The sequence below is a fragment of the Balaenoptera borealis genome (genome assembly GCF_965194805.1).
Source record: "Balaenoptera borealis genome assembly, chromosome: 7".
NCBI classification, from domain to species: Eukaryota; Metazoa; Chordata; class Mammalia; order Artiodactyla; family Balaenopteridae; genus Balaenoptera; species Balaenoptera borealis.
In genome coordinates, this window is record NC_138864.1 from 87,225,728 (window position 1) to 87,241,602 (window position 15,875).

The 15,875-nt window shown below is 37.0% G+C and overlaps 1 protein-coding gene across 1 annotated transcript in view; it reads right to left on the reverse strand.

Moving 5' to 3' along the window:
- Window positions 1-15,875, reverse strand: part of DPY19L1 (dpy-19 like C-mannosyltransferase 1) — a 243,399-nt gene that overhangs the window by 144,220 nt on the left and 83,304 nt on the right. Inside the window, exon 22 of the mRNA XM_082399504.1 lies at window positions 5,160-9,249. Coding sequence (XP_082255630.1) covers window positions 9,093-9,249 — 157 coding nt within the window. The 3' untranslated portion in view covers window positions 5,160-9,092. The remainder of the gene's footprint in view (window positions 1-5,159; window positions 9,250-15,875) is intronic.

Sequence of the window (15,875 nt, forward strand, 5' to 3'; positions counted from 1 at the left end):
TATTAACCATAACATAGTGAATTGATCACTCCTTTACAGTCAGTGTTTTGGACTTCCCTGTTGGCACAGTGGTTAAGAATTCACCTGCCAATGCAGGGGACATGGGTTCAAGCCCTGGTCCGGGAAGATCCCACATGCCATGGAGCAACTAAGCTCGTGTGCCACAACTACTGAAGCCCGCGCACCCTAGAGCCCACACGCTGCAACTACTGAAGCCCACACGCCTAGAGCCCATGCTCTGCAACAAGAGAAGCCACCGCAATGAGAAGACCATGCACCACAATGAAGAGTAGTCCCCGCTCGCCGCAATTAGAGAAAGCCCGCACAAGGCAACGAAGACCCAACGCAATGAAAAATAAATAAAATTTTTTAAAAAAAGTTATTGTTTTGGGATTTTAGGAAGTCCTTCTTTGAGGAAATTCTCCTTGAGGACATAAAGATATTATCCTATATTGTATTCTAGATTTTACAGTATTCTCTCTCATACTTAGGTCTTCATCTATCTGGAATTTTATTTTTATGTATGATGTGTGGTAGGGAAACAATTTATTGTTTTCCATATAGATAACCAATTGTCAGCTTCATTTATTAAATATATGCACGTTTATTTTGAGCTATCTATTATTCTGTTAGTCAATTTCCATATCCCTGTGGTGATACTTTTACTGCTGTTGTGATAAATCTTTCTAGATGATAGGAAAAAATGTCCTTTCATGTCCTTCTTCAGATTTGTCTTGATTATTCATCCATAAAAATTTTACATTCAGCTTATCAAGCTCTATAAAAAGCCCTATTGGTATGTTGATTAAAATATAGGTCAATTTGAGGTAAACTAGTATTTTTACAACTTATGTTCAATTCATTCTTGGTTCTTGTTTACATCTTTGTTCATGAATGTAATGGACCTGTAATTTTCCTATACTGTATTAATCCTACTCTGCTCTTGTTGTTTAATGTTACAGTTGCCAAAAAACTGGAGTTCTCTTATCTCCTATTCTCTGGGTGTTTGTACAAAATTGATATAATCGGTATCTTGAATGTTTAGCAGAAGAGGTCTGCAAAACTCTCTGGATTTGTTGTTTTCTTTGAGGGGAGATCTTAAAATATTACTAATTCAATCTCTTTGCTAGGGATAAGATTATTCCTAAGTTCTATTTCTTTTTGGATTAGTTGTATTTTTCTAGGAATTTAACCATTTATCTAAGTGTTCACATTTATTGACAAAGTTTTGCATAACATCTCCCCCACTTACTGTCTGCAGCTTCCGTAATTTGCCATTCCTAATTTTTATGACTTATTTTCTCTCAATTATGAATTATTTCAAATAACCAACTTTGGCTTTGATATCGTTGTTTTCTACTTCATCAAGTTCTGCTTGTTATTTCCTTCAGTTTGGGGAGGGAGTATTCTGTTGTTCTTTGTCTATATTCCTGATATTGACATTTGAATTCATTTTTAGTTTAATATGTGCATTTTAGACTAAATAGGAAAAAAGCAAATTTCTATATTTGCTTTAATTATATCCCTCAAGTAGTTTGTAGTATACCATTGTTCTATTTTTTTCCTCAAATTTTCATCATAAGATTCTTCTTTGATTCATGGAGTATTTAAAACTGTTTTTTAAATTTTGTATTGATTTCTCACATTAAGGGGTTTTAATCATTAATTTTTCTTAAGAATCACTATTTGGCCCCACGTAGCATCAATTTTTTTCATTCAACAAATATTGAGCACACATATATGCCAGGTACTGTTCTAGGTTACATCAGTGAAGAAAATAGATAAAAAATTTATGCCTCCCTGGAGTTCATGCTTTGTCAGTTCTTGAAAATGTCCCACATGTTAGAATAGAATGTGTATTTTTCATTTGTTCAGTGTAGTTGTTCTATATATGACCATTACATCAAGATTACTTTATTACTCAAATCATGTATATCCTTACTGACCTTTTTGCCTGCTTATTACATCAATTTCTAAGACAGGTATGTTAAAATTTCCTGCTGTGTTTGTGAATTTGTCTACTTCTCTTGTTTTTAATTACCACCCTTGGAGGCATATCCTTTTTAAAAGTAAGAAGACTGATTCTCAAATAAATAAACATGTCTTACCTTAAAAAGTTTGTAAAGAATGGATCCAGGATTCTAATTTAGTTGTCTCAATTATGGTAATATTAATTGTATGACTGCTGTCATCTGTTTTGTCTAACATCCTCATCTACTGACAACGTGAGTCTCTCCCCATCCTTTGGGAATCCCCTCCTCCCAGACTTGAACTAAATTCCTAATCAGAGTTCCCTGCTTCCTGACCAGCTGTGAATGTGCCCAGGACCGGCCATCATAGTATCCTGGGCCACACAACCCAAACTAGGCCAAAGAGAATCCTTCCTTTGGAGACAGACATATCCATCTTTGCCATATTGCTTCCCAGTAGTTATTTGGTTACCAGCCATTTCTGAATGTATCAAGGTAGCTAGCTAGGATATGTTGTGAGGTTCATTTTTGTTTAGCTGTTTATCAAGGACATTTTTCTCCTATATATGATATTAATCTAATCTGGAGATACTGCGTTTCCTTATTATTTCATCTCCACAGTTGGAATACATAATCTTCCATTTCTTTTAGTTTAAAAAAATAAATTTTAGTGCCATCTACAATGGAATTGACTGCATTGTTGAATAAAGTATGGTTTATTTAAAAAATCATTAAGTGTTACCACTTGCTAGGCATGGTGCTAGGAGGCACTGTGGATTCGGAATGGAATAAGACATAGGTCCCGCCTGACAGGACACAATGCAGTAGAAAAAGTCATGTTAAATGTGTGGAATTTAGGGGTTACAGGAGTGTGGACAGTAGGGGCAGTTCACTCAGCCAAAGGATAGGCAGTCAGGGAAGGCTTCACAGAGGAGGTTAACATTTGAGTTGAGTTGTATCTTGAAATGAAAACTCATCAAGAAAGCACATTCCACGAAAAAGAAAAAAACCTGATTCTCCACAACTAATATTAAAATGTCAAAGTGATTTTTAAATTAGTCTCTTTTTATTCCTTTTTGTTTTTTGTTTGTTGGCTGCTATATCCCCATTTCTCACTGGCACTCAAATCAGGGTTTATACATATACATACCTATGCTGCCACTCTCCTGCCACCCACAGCCACCATGGCACTCATCTCTAACCAAACACAGAATTCTTTCCTTAGAGAGTCTACTCAACACTACATTCCATTATTCATAAAGTAGAAAAAGTCAATCATTATTAATAAAGGAGACTGTGTGAGAGAAACTTGCTTACCGTTTCTAATTCGATTGGGCAGAGACATGGGAAGGGTGGACATACAGACGTAAGGCAGAGAGGTCTGGTTCTAAAATATCACTTGGGCCTTTTTTTAAAGTTCCAAATCTTAGGACACACGCTAGACTGATTAAATCTCAATCTGTGGAGGTGAGGGAAAGGTTTCAGTATTTTCAAAGCTTCACAAATTATTTACAATGTACAGACAAGTTTGAGGACGACTGTCATAAATAGTCTTTGTTAGAAAAAGCCGAATTCATGATAGATTTGGAGTGAATAACCAAATTGCACTTCCTAGGAAGAGGATGTTCTAGGGCAAGAGGGAGGCCTCTGAATCTGGACTCTGGTTAATAAGCAGATACCAAGAGTGAAGACCAGAGGGGGCATCATCACCCAGGGGGGCAGAACCAGAGATGTTAGCTGTGTCCATAAAGCTGAGCTGAAGAGCTGGCCTTCAGGCACCATTTTTAAAAAATCAGTTTTCATGGCCTGATGCCAAATCTTCTCAGAAATGGTCATTTTTTATTTTCACTTCTTTCTATTTTTTTAGAAATGGGTAAGTACTAAAGCTTTAAAAGCAATCAGCACAACAACTGAATGAGCATAATTCTGCTACATTCAACTTTCTTTCAAGGTATTAAATCTGCATACAGGGAAAAAAAGTCCAGCTACTTTTAAAAAATCAATGAGATTATATTATGCTGAATTTAAATGCACATGCTGCATGAACAGAATACTCGATAGTGCTACCATTTATTTGAAAGTCATTTTGACAACTCATTACTTAATTAGAATTTTGGGTTAGATTTAAAAGTACAGAAAGCATTGCTTTGAAAGCAGAGCCAATATCAATACTATCTTAAGCTCTTTGCAAAAAAAAAAAAATCTACCTTTTAATTACACTACAATGATTCAAAATCTTAAGAGAAAAAGTCTTCAACTCTCACATTCATTCAGAATTTTAAAATCTCTCTCATGGGAGGAAAGGTAAGAGGAAAGAGTTTTCAAGACTTTTCTATATCTTAATGTCCTTTTTAACTTTGAATGTAAAAATGTATTTGTACTGATACAGTACTGTGAAATAAAGATCAATTCAAGAATGTAATGAAGTTTGGGGCTTCCCTGGTGGCACAGTGGTTGAGAATCTGCCTGCCAATGCAGGGAACACGGGTTCGAGCCCTGGTCTGGGAAGATCCCACATGCCGCGGAGCAACTGGGCCCGTGAGCCACAACTACTGAGCCTGCACGTCTGGAGCCTGGGCTCCGCAACAAGAGAGGCCGCGATAGTGAGAGGCCTGCGCACCGCGATGAAGAGTGGTCCCCGCTTGCCGCAACTAGAGAAAGCCCTCGCAGAGAAACGAAGACCCAACACAGCCAAAAATAAATAAATAAATAAATAAATTTATATATACAAAAAAAAAAAAAGAATATAATGAAGTTCAAAAGCACCTCCTCTTTTTCTGCACGGGGAACAATTTTACGGATTTAAATTAGAAAGGTCTAGTTGGGGGAAGGAGAAAGGGAAGGCAGAAGAGAGAAACAGGTGATCTGTGAACTAGAGCTGATCCTTAACTGCTCCCTAATAGAGGGAGAAGACTAAGGATTTTTGGAGCCAAACAAAAGTAATAAAGTGGAAAATGAAGTTTTAAAAACCACACACATCACTGAATATATCTATTTTCTTTTAGGCAAAGTAATTTTACAAAAGTAAATTTGATCTCAAATGATTTCACTCTTTTTCCATCTCTGAACTGAAAAGAAACAGGTCTAAGCCCAGTCTAGTGTACAAGTTCAAAATACTTAAATGACCCATACCACCTATTCAGAAAACACAATGAAAGTGAGCTGTATTAGTGTCTGGTTAAAAATTACCTTATCTGTTCTTGGTTAAAAATCACCTTATCTATTCTTTGTTCCTTGCAAGTTCCATTGAAGCACGCTCCCTAAGAGACAAAGAAAGGACTCCGTAAAATTCAGTTCCCAGTATAGGGACCCTCTAGCCTGTCCTGGTGGGATAAGTGCTGTCAGGAATGGAGCACCCTCTAGAGGCCAGGATTCCAGATAGTCTCTTCCCATCCATTAGAGCCACTTTTCTCAAGTACAGTCCCTGCAGGAACATCATCAGCATTATCTGAGAACTGGTTAGAATGCAAATTCGGGGGCCCTACCTGACTTACTACTTTGGGGCTACTATAACAAAATACCACAAACTGGGTACCTTATTAAGAACAGAAATTTATTTCTTACAGTTCTGGAGGGTGGAAGTCTAAGATCAAGGTGCCAGCTGATTCAGCATCTGGTGGGAGCCCACTTCCTAGCTTACAGATTGCACCTTGTAGCTGTGATCTCACATGATGGAGGAGGAGGGAGTTTTCTTGGGCCTCTTTTATAAGTGCACTAATCTTATTCATGAGAGCTCCATCCTCATGACCTAATCACCCCCAAGTGTCCCACATCCTAATATCATCTCCTTGGGGATTAGGATTTTAACATATGAATTTTGGGGACACAAACATTCAGATCATATAGCACCACCTTAGGCCAACTGAATCAGAAACCTCTGTGGTGGGGTGCAGCAATCTGTGTTTTAACAAGCCCTCCAGGTGATTCTGATGCACACTATATTTGAGAATAACTGACCTCAAACATGTCAGAGAATGAAGGTGTTACTGTGTAAAAAAATTAATTATACAGGCATGAATTAAGCTAAACTGTCTTTCCTCCAAGCAGATTAAAAACAAAACAAACAAACAAACAAAAACTAAGTTGATGCTTATATCAAGCAAATACAAGGAGCTATAATTTAGGAAATGTCATGAGACCAAACTGTGGTTTAGATCTAATGTATGAAAAAAAGGTTTCAGCAATTCTGGAATTAACCTCAAAATATGGCTTTAAAGAATGATTGTGTCCCTTGATGGAAATGACAAAGTAATGTTAGTGTATAATGCCATAAATATAAGAACCTCAACACCTATACACCACTGATGGAGAGGACTAAGTAGTTTCATGGACCTTTAGCCCTTCCCATTTATTCAGGACTGCAATCTGTCACAAACCAGTTCATGGTTATCTGACTACAGAATGAGGCTGAACATGTCCACAGCCAAGGAGGAAATGAAAATAACAATCAAAAAACACTTCCTATATTTTTCATGATCTTTTTTATTTAACATATATAGTACATGTAAACTGGCATAAAATTCATAAAAATACAATTCCCCTATGCATTATCACTTTATTTCTGATACATCCTTTCATTTTCTCCTTAATATCATTGTTCTATTTTAACACTATGCTGTTTCTAAGCAATTTTAGAGGCTTATCTTTTTATAGAAATACTGCCCCAACTTTGTTTTTTTTTATGTCATAGCAATAGCTATTTTATCACTTCCTTGCCCATCCTAACCTTCCTCACACTAAAGCAAAATATTTTTAAATGCTAAAAATGCATAAAATACTGAGCTTTAATACTATTTTGTCATGTATATCGAACCTACCACTACTCTGTGCTGCCATAAAAGATATTCAAAATCTACAGCACCGGCTGCTACCAGATGTGACCAAGGCTGAGTGTGCAGTGTAGCCCAAGGCCTCTGTTCTAAACTGACTGGCCTAAAATATACTCATAGCTTGCTGGTGGAGTTACATCAATAAATACTGTTACAAAAGGAGTTTTCTGAAAAAAATAAACAAAAAACTAATTTGATTACTTTTATCTTTTCCCAGCATATGAAACAGTTATAACAGTATTTTAATGTCTTTCCTATATAGAATTTCAAATAATTACATGTGAACTTACTGGGAAAGGAATTACTGAAAGGTGGGAAGAATAGAGAATAACTAAAAGTAAAATTTTTTTAAAAAAATTGTAACTGCTGGATGTACAAAACATATTTACGAGAGAACCAATGGCAAATAAAGCAGAGCACACACTTCCGCTCTTCCTGCCCGTGGTGCTTCTCATCCTCCTCGACCTCAAGTGCCCACTTGCCATTTTTCTGCATTGCTTCATCATTGCTCAAATTCTACTCCTAATCCACAACTCCCCAGATGCTTCCTTGTTTTCTGAAACTGGCAAAAGACCAAGAAATAAGTCACCCGGTAAGTGAGAAAAAGGGGGCAGGCACCTGAAGACACTGACAATCTCCGCTGGAAGGAGGCTCCCTGGGAAAGGCGGGTTCTGGGGCAGGCTGGGGGCTGCACAGTCCTCAGCCCAGGCTGTCTCGGCAGCTGTCTGCTCTAAGCAAGCTAGTGCTTCCCCCAGACCAGGCTTGTCCTTGGGCTCTGGTGAGAAGGCAGAAAGAGAACAGCTCTTCACTGGCTCCCCGGAGTGGGCACCGGAAACCATCCCTGAGGACTCAGGTCTCAAGGACAATCCACAATGAGGTTAATCTGCCTGTGGTTAATAAAAAGAACACTGTGTAATTAAACGTGTAGTCCACCAGAGTCATGGTTTGCTTAGAACGTTAAATCTTAAAACCATTTCTCAAAACTATGAGGATTCACTGTTTTGAAGAATCTAATTTCACACAAATTAACTTCTAAGAAACAAAAATTCATACTAGGAATTTAAAGCAGGTTGGAAAATTTTCCAAATAAAAATAAACAGGAAAGAAAAAAAACAAAGAGGAAGGCTGAATATATTCATTCCTCACACTGAAATGATGTTTTTTGGAACCAAAATTATAACATAAGGTTTAAGGCTTCGTCTTATTAAAGACAGGCAATTTTAAAAGTAAAATATAAAAACTCCATTCACTTATCATTATTCATTTACTTGTTTGACAAAAAAATTAGTCATATTTTATTGTATCTTAATAGTAAAAGAAAAATTACCACATACTACAGTCTACTGTTCCACTATAAATTATGTCTACTCAAATATACATTAGTTTCTAGATGCATTATATTTGTGGTTGTTCAAAATAGTTTTTCTTAAGACTACAATTATACATGAAAAATTTTAAGTGGTTTAAAGTTATTAAAATATAAACATTTGAACAATACTAAAAATGAATAATACTAAAAATACACAATTGTCATTAAATTTTTTAAACCAAGAATAAGTACTTGATAAGCAACTAAATGTGTAAATAGCACTTATTTGACAAAGAATATTGAGAAAGACAGACAGACAGACGCACACACACTAATGCCACATGGTTGGTAGTTAACAGGAATTTGGTCTTAAGGACTAGGTCCAAGAGCTTGGCTTAATAACAGGCAGGAAATGCTTCATTAACGAGAGCAACAGAGAACAAAAGAATGTGAAGAAGTGAAACAAACAGAGTTCTACATAGCAAATACCCACGTCTGCCCCATCTATTCTTACTGAAGTTGATGACAGGGGCTGACTTGACTGAGGAACTTACAATAATCGCTGAAATGTTCAAAAGACAAGAGCAAAACGCAGAGAAAAAAGCAAGTGGCATCAATAGTCCACGAACTGTAAAATGAGCCCCTAAACAGTTCGAAAGTGACTATATTTTCATATCACCCTTGTCACGACCCACCATATTTTTTATACAGGTAGTTTTGCTCACTTTAAGACAAATATTTAAGTCAAGTACAAGCATATACTCATTTGCATAGCAAATTTTAAGGGATGCATTGAAATAGTAACCAACTGATAAACGTATAAGTATTTTTACAATCAGAATGACATTCAAATTGACCAAATAAGACGTTTTTCATTTGAAAACAGTTACTTATAAAAGCTTTGGGGATTTGAATTAAAAACAAGGCATGAGTTATTAGCAAAACATGAAAACCATTACTGGTGGACTTCTCTGTAGGCAGCGGTCATTCCTCTATAACTTCTAAGACTTTGTAAACACTATTCTGGAATACAGTGGTGAAGTGAGGCTTGGACTCCTTTACTAAGAGGTTACATAAGGGAGGTTTCCCAGCATTAGCAGGATCTTCCACATCCCAGATTTCAGGCATACTGCAACCAGGCCTAGAAAAATTAATGTGCAGATTAAAAATCAATGTACATTTTATAATGGCAGATAAAGGAACACACTTTTTATGTTCCTGCTCTCATGTCATTTTTTTCTACTTAGTTTTTTTTAAAAATCCTATCATAGTTATTTATATTTATGTAGGCTACCATAAATCCTCTTGAGAACAAGGTGAACACAGCGAAGGTAACTATAAAGAAAGAAGAGACATATAATATACATGAATTCAGGTGGTGGGGTAAGAAATCTCAGTTGAATTCTGCCTGAGCTACTTACCAAGAATTTGGTGTTGGGTAGTTCACTCAGTCTCACTCTCCACATTTGTAAAATGGGAAGTACCCATGACATAAGCGATTAAGGGAGAGACTGTATCAAGCACATAGTCAGAGGTAATATACTGACACAGAACATTATACAGGCGTACCTCCGAGAGATCGCGGGTTTGGTTCCAGACCACCACAATAAAGCAAACATTGCAATAAAAGTGAGTTACACGAATTTTTTAGTTTCCAAGTGCATATAAAAGTTCTGTTTATATTGAAGTCTATTAAGTGTGCAGTAGAATTACATACCTTAATTTAAAAATTCTTTATTCCTAAAAAAACGTTAACCATCACTGAGCCTTCAGTGATAAGGCTTCAGAATCTTTTTGCTGGTGGGGGGCCTTGCCTTGATGTTGATGGCTACTGATTGATCAGGGTGATGGTTGCAGACAGCTGGGGTGGCCGTGGCAATTTCTTAAAATAAGACAATAATGAAGTTTGCCACCTTGATGGACTCTTCCTTTCATGAATGATTTCTCTGTAGCATGCAATGCTGTTTGACAGCGTTTTACCCACAGTAGAATTTCCTTCAAAATTGGAATCAGTACTCTCAAACCCTGCTGCTGCTTTATCAACTGAGTTTATATAATATTCTAAATCCTTTGTTGTCATTTTAACAATCTTCACAGCATCTTCACCAGGAGTAGATTCCATCTCAAAAAATTACTTTCTTTGCTTATGCATAAGAAGTAACTCCTCATCCATTAGTTTTATCATGAGATTGCAGCAATTCAGTCACATCTTCAGGCTCCACTTCTAATTCTAGTTGTCTTGCTATTTCTACCACATCTGCAGTTACTTCCTCCACTGATGTCTCGAACCCCTCAAAGTCATCCATGAGGGCTGGAATCAGCTTCTTCCAGGCTCCTGCTAATGTTGAGACTTTGAGCTCTTCCCATGAATCTCTAGAATGGTGGATCCTTTCCAAAAAGGTTTTCAATTGACTTTGCCCAGATCCATCAGAGGGATCACTAGCTATGGCAGCTATAGCCTTATAAAGTATATTTCTTAAATTATAAGACTTGGAAATGGAAATTACTCTTGATCCATGGGCTGCAGAATGGATGTTGCATTAGTAGGCATGAAAACAACATTAATCTTGTTGTACATCCATCAGAGCTCTTGGGTGACCAGGTGCATTGTCAATGAGCAGTCATATTTTGAAATGAACCTCTTTTTTCCGAGCAGTAGGTCTCAACAGCAGGCTTAACAAAATCAGTAAACCATGTTGTAAATAAACAGTTGTGCTGTCATCCAGGCTCTGTTTTTCCATTTATAGAGCACAGGCAAAACAGGTTTAGCATAATTCATAAGGGCCCTAGGATTTTCAGAACGATAAATGGAGCACTGGCTTCAACTTCAAGTCATCAGCTGCTTTAGCCTCTAATAAGAGAGTCAGCCTGTTCTTTGAAGCTTTGAAGCCAGGCATTGACTTGTCCTCTCTAGCTATGAAAGTCCTAGATGGCATCTTCTTCCAACAGAAGGCTATTTCATCATTGAAAATCTGTTGTTTAGGGTAGCCACCTTCATTAATGATCTTAGCTAGATCTTCTGGATAACTTGCTGCAGCTTCTACATCAGCACTTGTCACTTCACCTTGCGCTTTGATGTTATGGAGATGCTTTCTTTCCTTAAATCTCATGAACCAAACTCTATAGTTTCAAACTTTTCTTCTGCAGCTTCCTTACCTTCTCAGCCTTCATAGAACTGAAGAGAGTTAGGGCCTTGCTCTGAATTAGGCTTTGGGTTAAGGGAATGTTGTGACTGGTCTGATCTTCCATCCAGACCACTAAAACTTTCTCCATATCAGCAATAAGGCTGTTTCACTTTCTTATCGTTCATGTATTCATTGGAGTAGCACTTCTAATTTCTTTCAAGAACTTTTCCTTTGCATTCACAACATGGCTAACTGTTTGGCACAAGAGACCTAGCTTTTGGCCAATCTTGGCTTTTGACCTGCCTTCCTTACTAAACTTAATCATTTCTAACTTTTGATTTAAAGTGAGAGACATGCAACTCTTTCACTTGAACACTTAGAGGCCACTGAAAGGTTATTAACTGGCCTGTGTCTCAGGGAATAGGGAGGCCCAAGGAGAGGGAGAGAGATGGGGGGAATGGCTGGTTGGAGGAACAGTCAGGACACACACACCTATCAAGTTTGCCATCTTATATGGGTACAGTACATGGTGCCCCAAAACAATTACAATAGTAACGTCAAAGATCACCTAATCAGTAACTGATATATTACTTTCAAATCTATATTACCTAACTATTTTATAATCACCAATGTAATAACTGATTCAGGGAATTATAAGAAGTGGATGCAAGAACTACCTGGTGAAAGGCTATTGATTATAAAGGAGATTTGTCTCCTTAAAGTGGAGAGAATTGGGGAACATTCTTTAATCAAGTGATCAAACTTAGCATCACCAATAATAGAACAAACTGACAGGTACCTACCAAAGTGACATAATGGAAAGTACACACCTTCTACGTACTATTCTTGCCAAATTTTGTCAAACTGAATCTAATCATGTGGAATAAATTAGACAAATCCAAATGTGGGACATTCTTACAAGACAACTGGCTTGGACTCTTCCAAATATCAATAAAAACAAAAAAGGTGAAAGGAATTTCACAATGTTTATTTCTTTTAATATTAAAAAACAGAAAAATCAAGGAAAAATTATATAGATATTTGCAACAGCTTATGTTTTGTCATAGTTGTTTCACTTTTCTTTATAAGAGAAAAAACCATTTCCAACAAGTCCCTTTTATTCCCAATGGCAGTCCCACTTCCCTGCTCTCCACCACGAGGCAAGCACTAGATAGGAATGCACATGCTTTCTCCTTTTCAATAACATTTTTAATTTAAAGGTAACCTTCACCCAAAATGTGTCAAAATATAAACCTATCAAAATAAATAAGTGAAAGTCACTGTCACCTCCAACACCGTTTCTCAGAGGTGGCTTCTATAAACAATCCAGCATACATGCTGCTAGACCTTTTTTATTCATGTTCAGACATACAAGCACACAAAAACATAGGCACAGGCATATTTATATTCACAGATGCTCCTGGGTTGCTTTTACAAAAACAAGATTAACCTGGGACTCCTCACTTAGCAATAAAAAGTGGTCATTGTTGCATTTCATAAAGACCTACTTTATTCTTTTTCATAGATGCTAGTACTTCTATGTATTATTTAACCACTCTTTTATGGATGGATATTTTAATTGTTTCTCATTTTGTCATTATAAAACAATGCTGATATAAACAATTTTATGCCCATATTTTTCTGTAAACTAAACTTCTAAAAGCAGCACTATCACTATGTCAACAGGCTATACAATTTTCACTTTGTTTCTATCAAATTATCTCCCAAAAAGGTATTACCAGTGAGTGTTCCTGCAAAGAGTGTTCAGTGCACACTTTTTTGCACACCCTTGCCGACACTAGATTCTACCAATGTACGAAAATATGACTGAACTTGGGTTTTCTACGTTTTAATTTTCTCACACATACTAAGGCCAAACCGTTATTACACTGCAGGCCAATGATAGTAGAGAGTAAAACATACATGAAATACCAGCTACTGAGTTCAGTTGCTTTCAGGAAAAGAAGAAGGCAAAGAGCTGCCTTTGTGAGCTCTGTCTAACATTCTTTAGTCCTTTTCTGAGTTTTCTGAAGTTTCCCCAGGCCAGCCAGCTACATCTTTAAAATGGCATTAGTGAAAATCTGAATAATTTTCTTCTGAATTCACGTATTTTAATTTTATGTCAACTCTATTATGGGAATTAATGAGAAAGAGAGCAGAGAACTGAGAATAAAAAAGGTGTTAATTAAAAACTCATCTACAACTTGCATTTGAGTATATTTTCCTACTTGTATTTGAACACAGGGTATCAAGTATTTAAGGAATAATCAAGCATACAATTAAGCCACTTTGTAAATGACAGCACATAAATACAGTGCCCACCAAGGTGCCGAGCACAGTTTAAGCTCCAGATAGATATTAGTCCCTCTTCCCTTTCTTCTCCTATTTGAATCCCCCTACTTGCTCCCCCTGTTCTGCCATATCTTTCTTTTCCAGTAACATACAGCTGGTCTCACGCTGGCATAACAGACAGAATTGGAGAGTGAGGGCCAAGGGAATAAAGAAGATCCCGATTCTGGTAGAGAGCTCTCTGGCCAGAAACTCAGTTCTTCCTACTGCAAAGGTATGTGCTAAGTATTAGTCCTTCTTCCCTTTCCTCTTCTGTTTGAGCCCTCCACCTGCTTCCCTGTCAGGACAGAAAGCACAGCTGTGTTCTGTCTCCAGCTTTAAGCAGAGTGCACCTCTCTAAGATTTCCTGAGACTTATAATCCTGCAGTAGATAGTGTTCTTTCAGTAACTGAGCAGGGAAACCAGATGAGAGGAAGCCACTTCTTCAGCTTCCTCCCTCCCCACTCCTACTGCAACAAATACAACAAGGGCAAGTCAAGGTCCAGAGTGGGGGAAGCCGGCACACACCTCCACCCCTCTCGACTCTCAGTCTTAAAGCCTGTAAGTGAGCTCGAAATGGAGATGATCAGAAGCCAGTTAATTTACTGCTGACTTTGTTTAGCATGTAAGATTTATTACCATACTTCCTAAATTTGTCTTTTGATCCTTTCTTGTGTACAAAAGCCAGTGCTCTGCCCATCAGAACATGAGACTGCTACAACTATGCAAATCCAAGGAGCTCCATCAACATCTTAGCTCCATCAACATCAACGGCCTTAGTTGCTCCACGTCATGTGTATCTTCCCGGACCAGGGATTGAACCCATGTCCCCTGCACTGGCAGGCGGATTCTTAACCACTGCGCCACCAGGGAAGTCCCTTTTTTTTTTTTCAGAATGAAGCACCTTAGCCTCTGCAATTTCCACATATTCAAAACACTATGCAGGAGTATAGGAAAAAATGAAGAATCTTCAATCAAGGTTCATCATTAGCTTGGGGAAAAAAGGTCACGAAATAATTTTTATGTTCCAGTAACCTACAGGTGTTTCAGGCTGGCATCACTGAACTGGAGAGTCGGAGAGTAAACCCTAAGGCAGTAAAGAAGATCCCAATGCTGGTGGAAATCTCTGCCAAAAAACTGAGTCCTTCTGACTGCAAATGTCAGCCCACAATTCATTTATTACAGTGTCTTCATCAAATTATTATGAGAGATGCTTATGACTTTTTGTCCTAAATTTATATAACAAAGTTAAAGGTTATGTATATAAGTTTCACATATATTCTTACGTTCATAAAGACTTAAAGTGTTTTCTAAATTATGACTCAATAACATTTTCTGTAGATCCTGATTAAATTCAAATCACCTGTGACATATTCAATGGAAAATCATTCAACAATAAAAATTTATTTGAGTTTCCTTGTGGGCAATGCTTGATAGGTACTGTGTCACTGAACTATTTTTACTCCTAAGTCAATGTTTAATCATTTCATCTTAACACCCTTGTGTATTGTTGAAATACATGGTAAATGAGTATGATTAAGCCACAGATACAGCAATCTCCTGGAGACTTCTGTTTACTTAAAGAGTAGTGAGAATTTTAAAAATAATAGTATTCCATAAAATATCCTTGATTTCTGATAAAACTATTCCTTTCTGTATTCCTCATGGGGTGAATGCTCTGGTATTTTAATAGCAAGCTATCATCTGCTGTCTAGTCACCCAAGTGTAACATTTCTAAACAGTCAACTTTAGAATTCACATTTGCTTTTAAAATCTTACTCTTATTGCTCTACTCTGCTTAGTGAACTTCTCTGTGGAAATAGATACTTTTTAAAACTATAAACCCAAGAGAATATGGGTCACCTTAAGGTTAATTATTTTCCCACTCAAATAAGATGCAAAACAGAAAGAAAGAAGTTCACTCTGAGTTGATGCTGGGAGGGGGGTCCCATCTATCACAGGATATGGTATGGTGCAGAGATGTGGTATGGACAAAGCTGCCTGACTTCATTATAATGAGACTCTCCATTATTTGGTTTCAGACTCCACAAGTCTTTTGAAAGAAAATACATCCAACTTTAAATAAAAGTTTCTCAAAAAAACATCAAAGGCAAATATGAACAATTTGGGAAATTAACAGTAAGTGCCAATACCTTTAAGGTAATGTGCACATGTAAATCATTATAAAAATAAATAGATGTTTAAAATGACTAGAAAAGAAAAAACTCCAAATAATTATCAAAAAAGTTTTTTCTGCTTATACTTTGCTATTATATACATCTCACACATACAACTAGTAAAGCACTTGCCATGA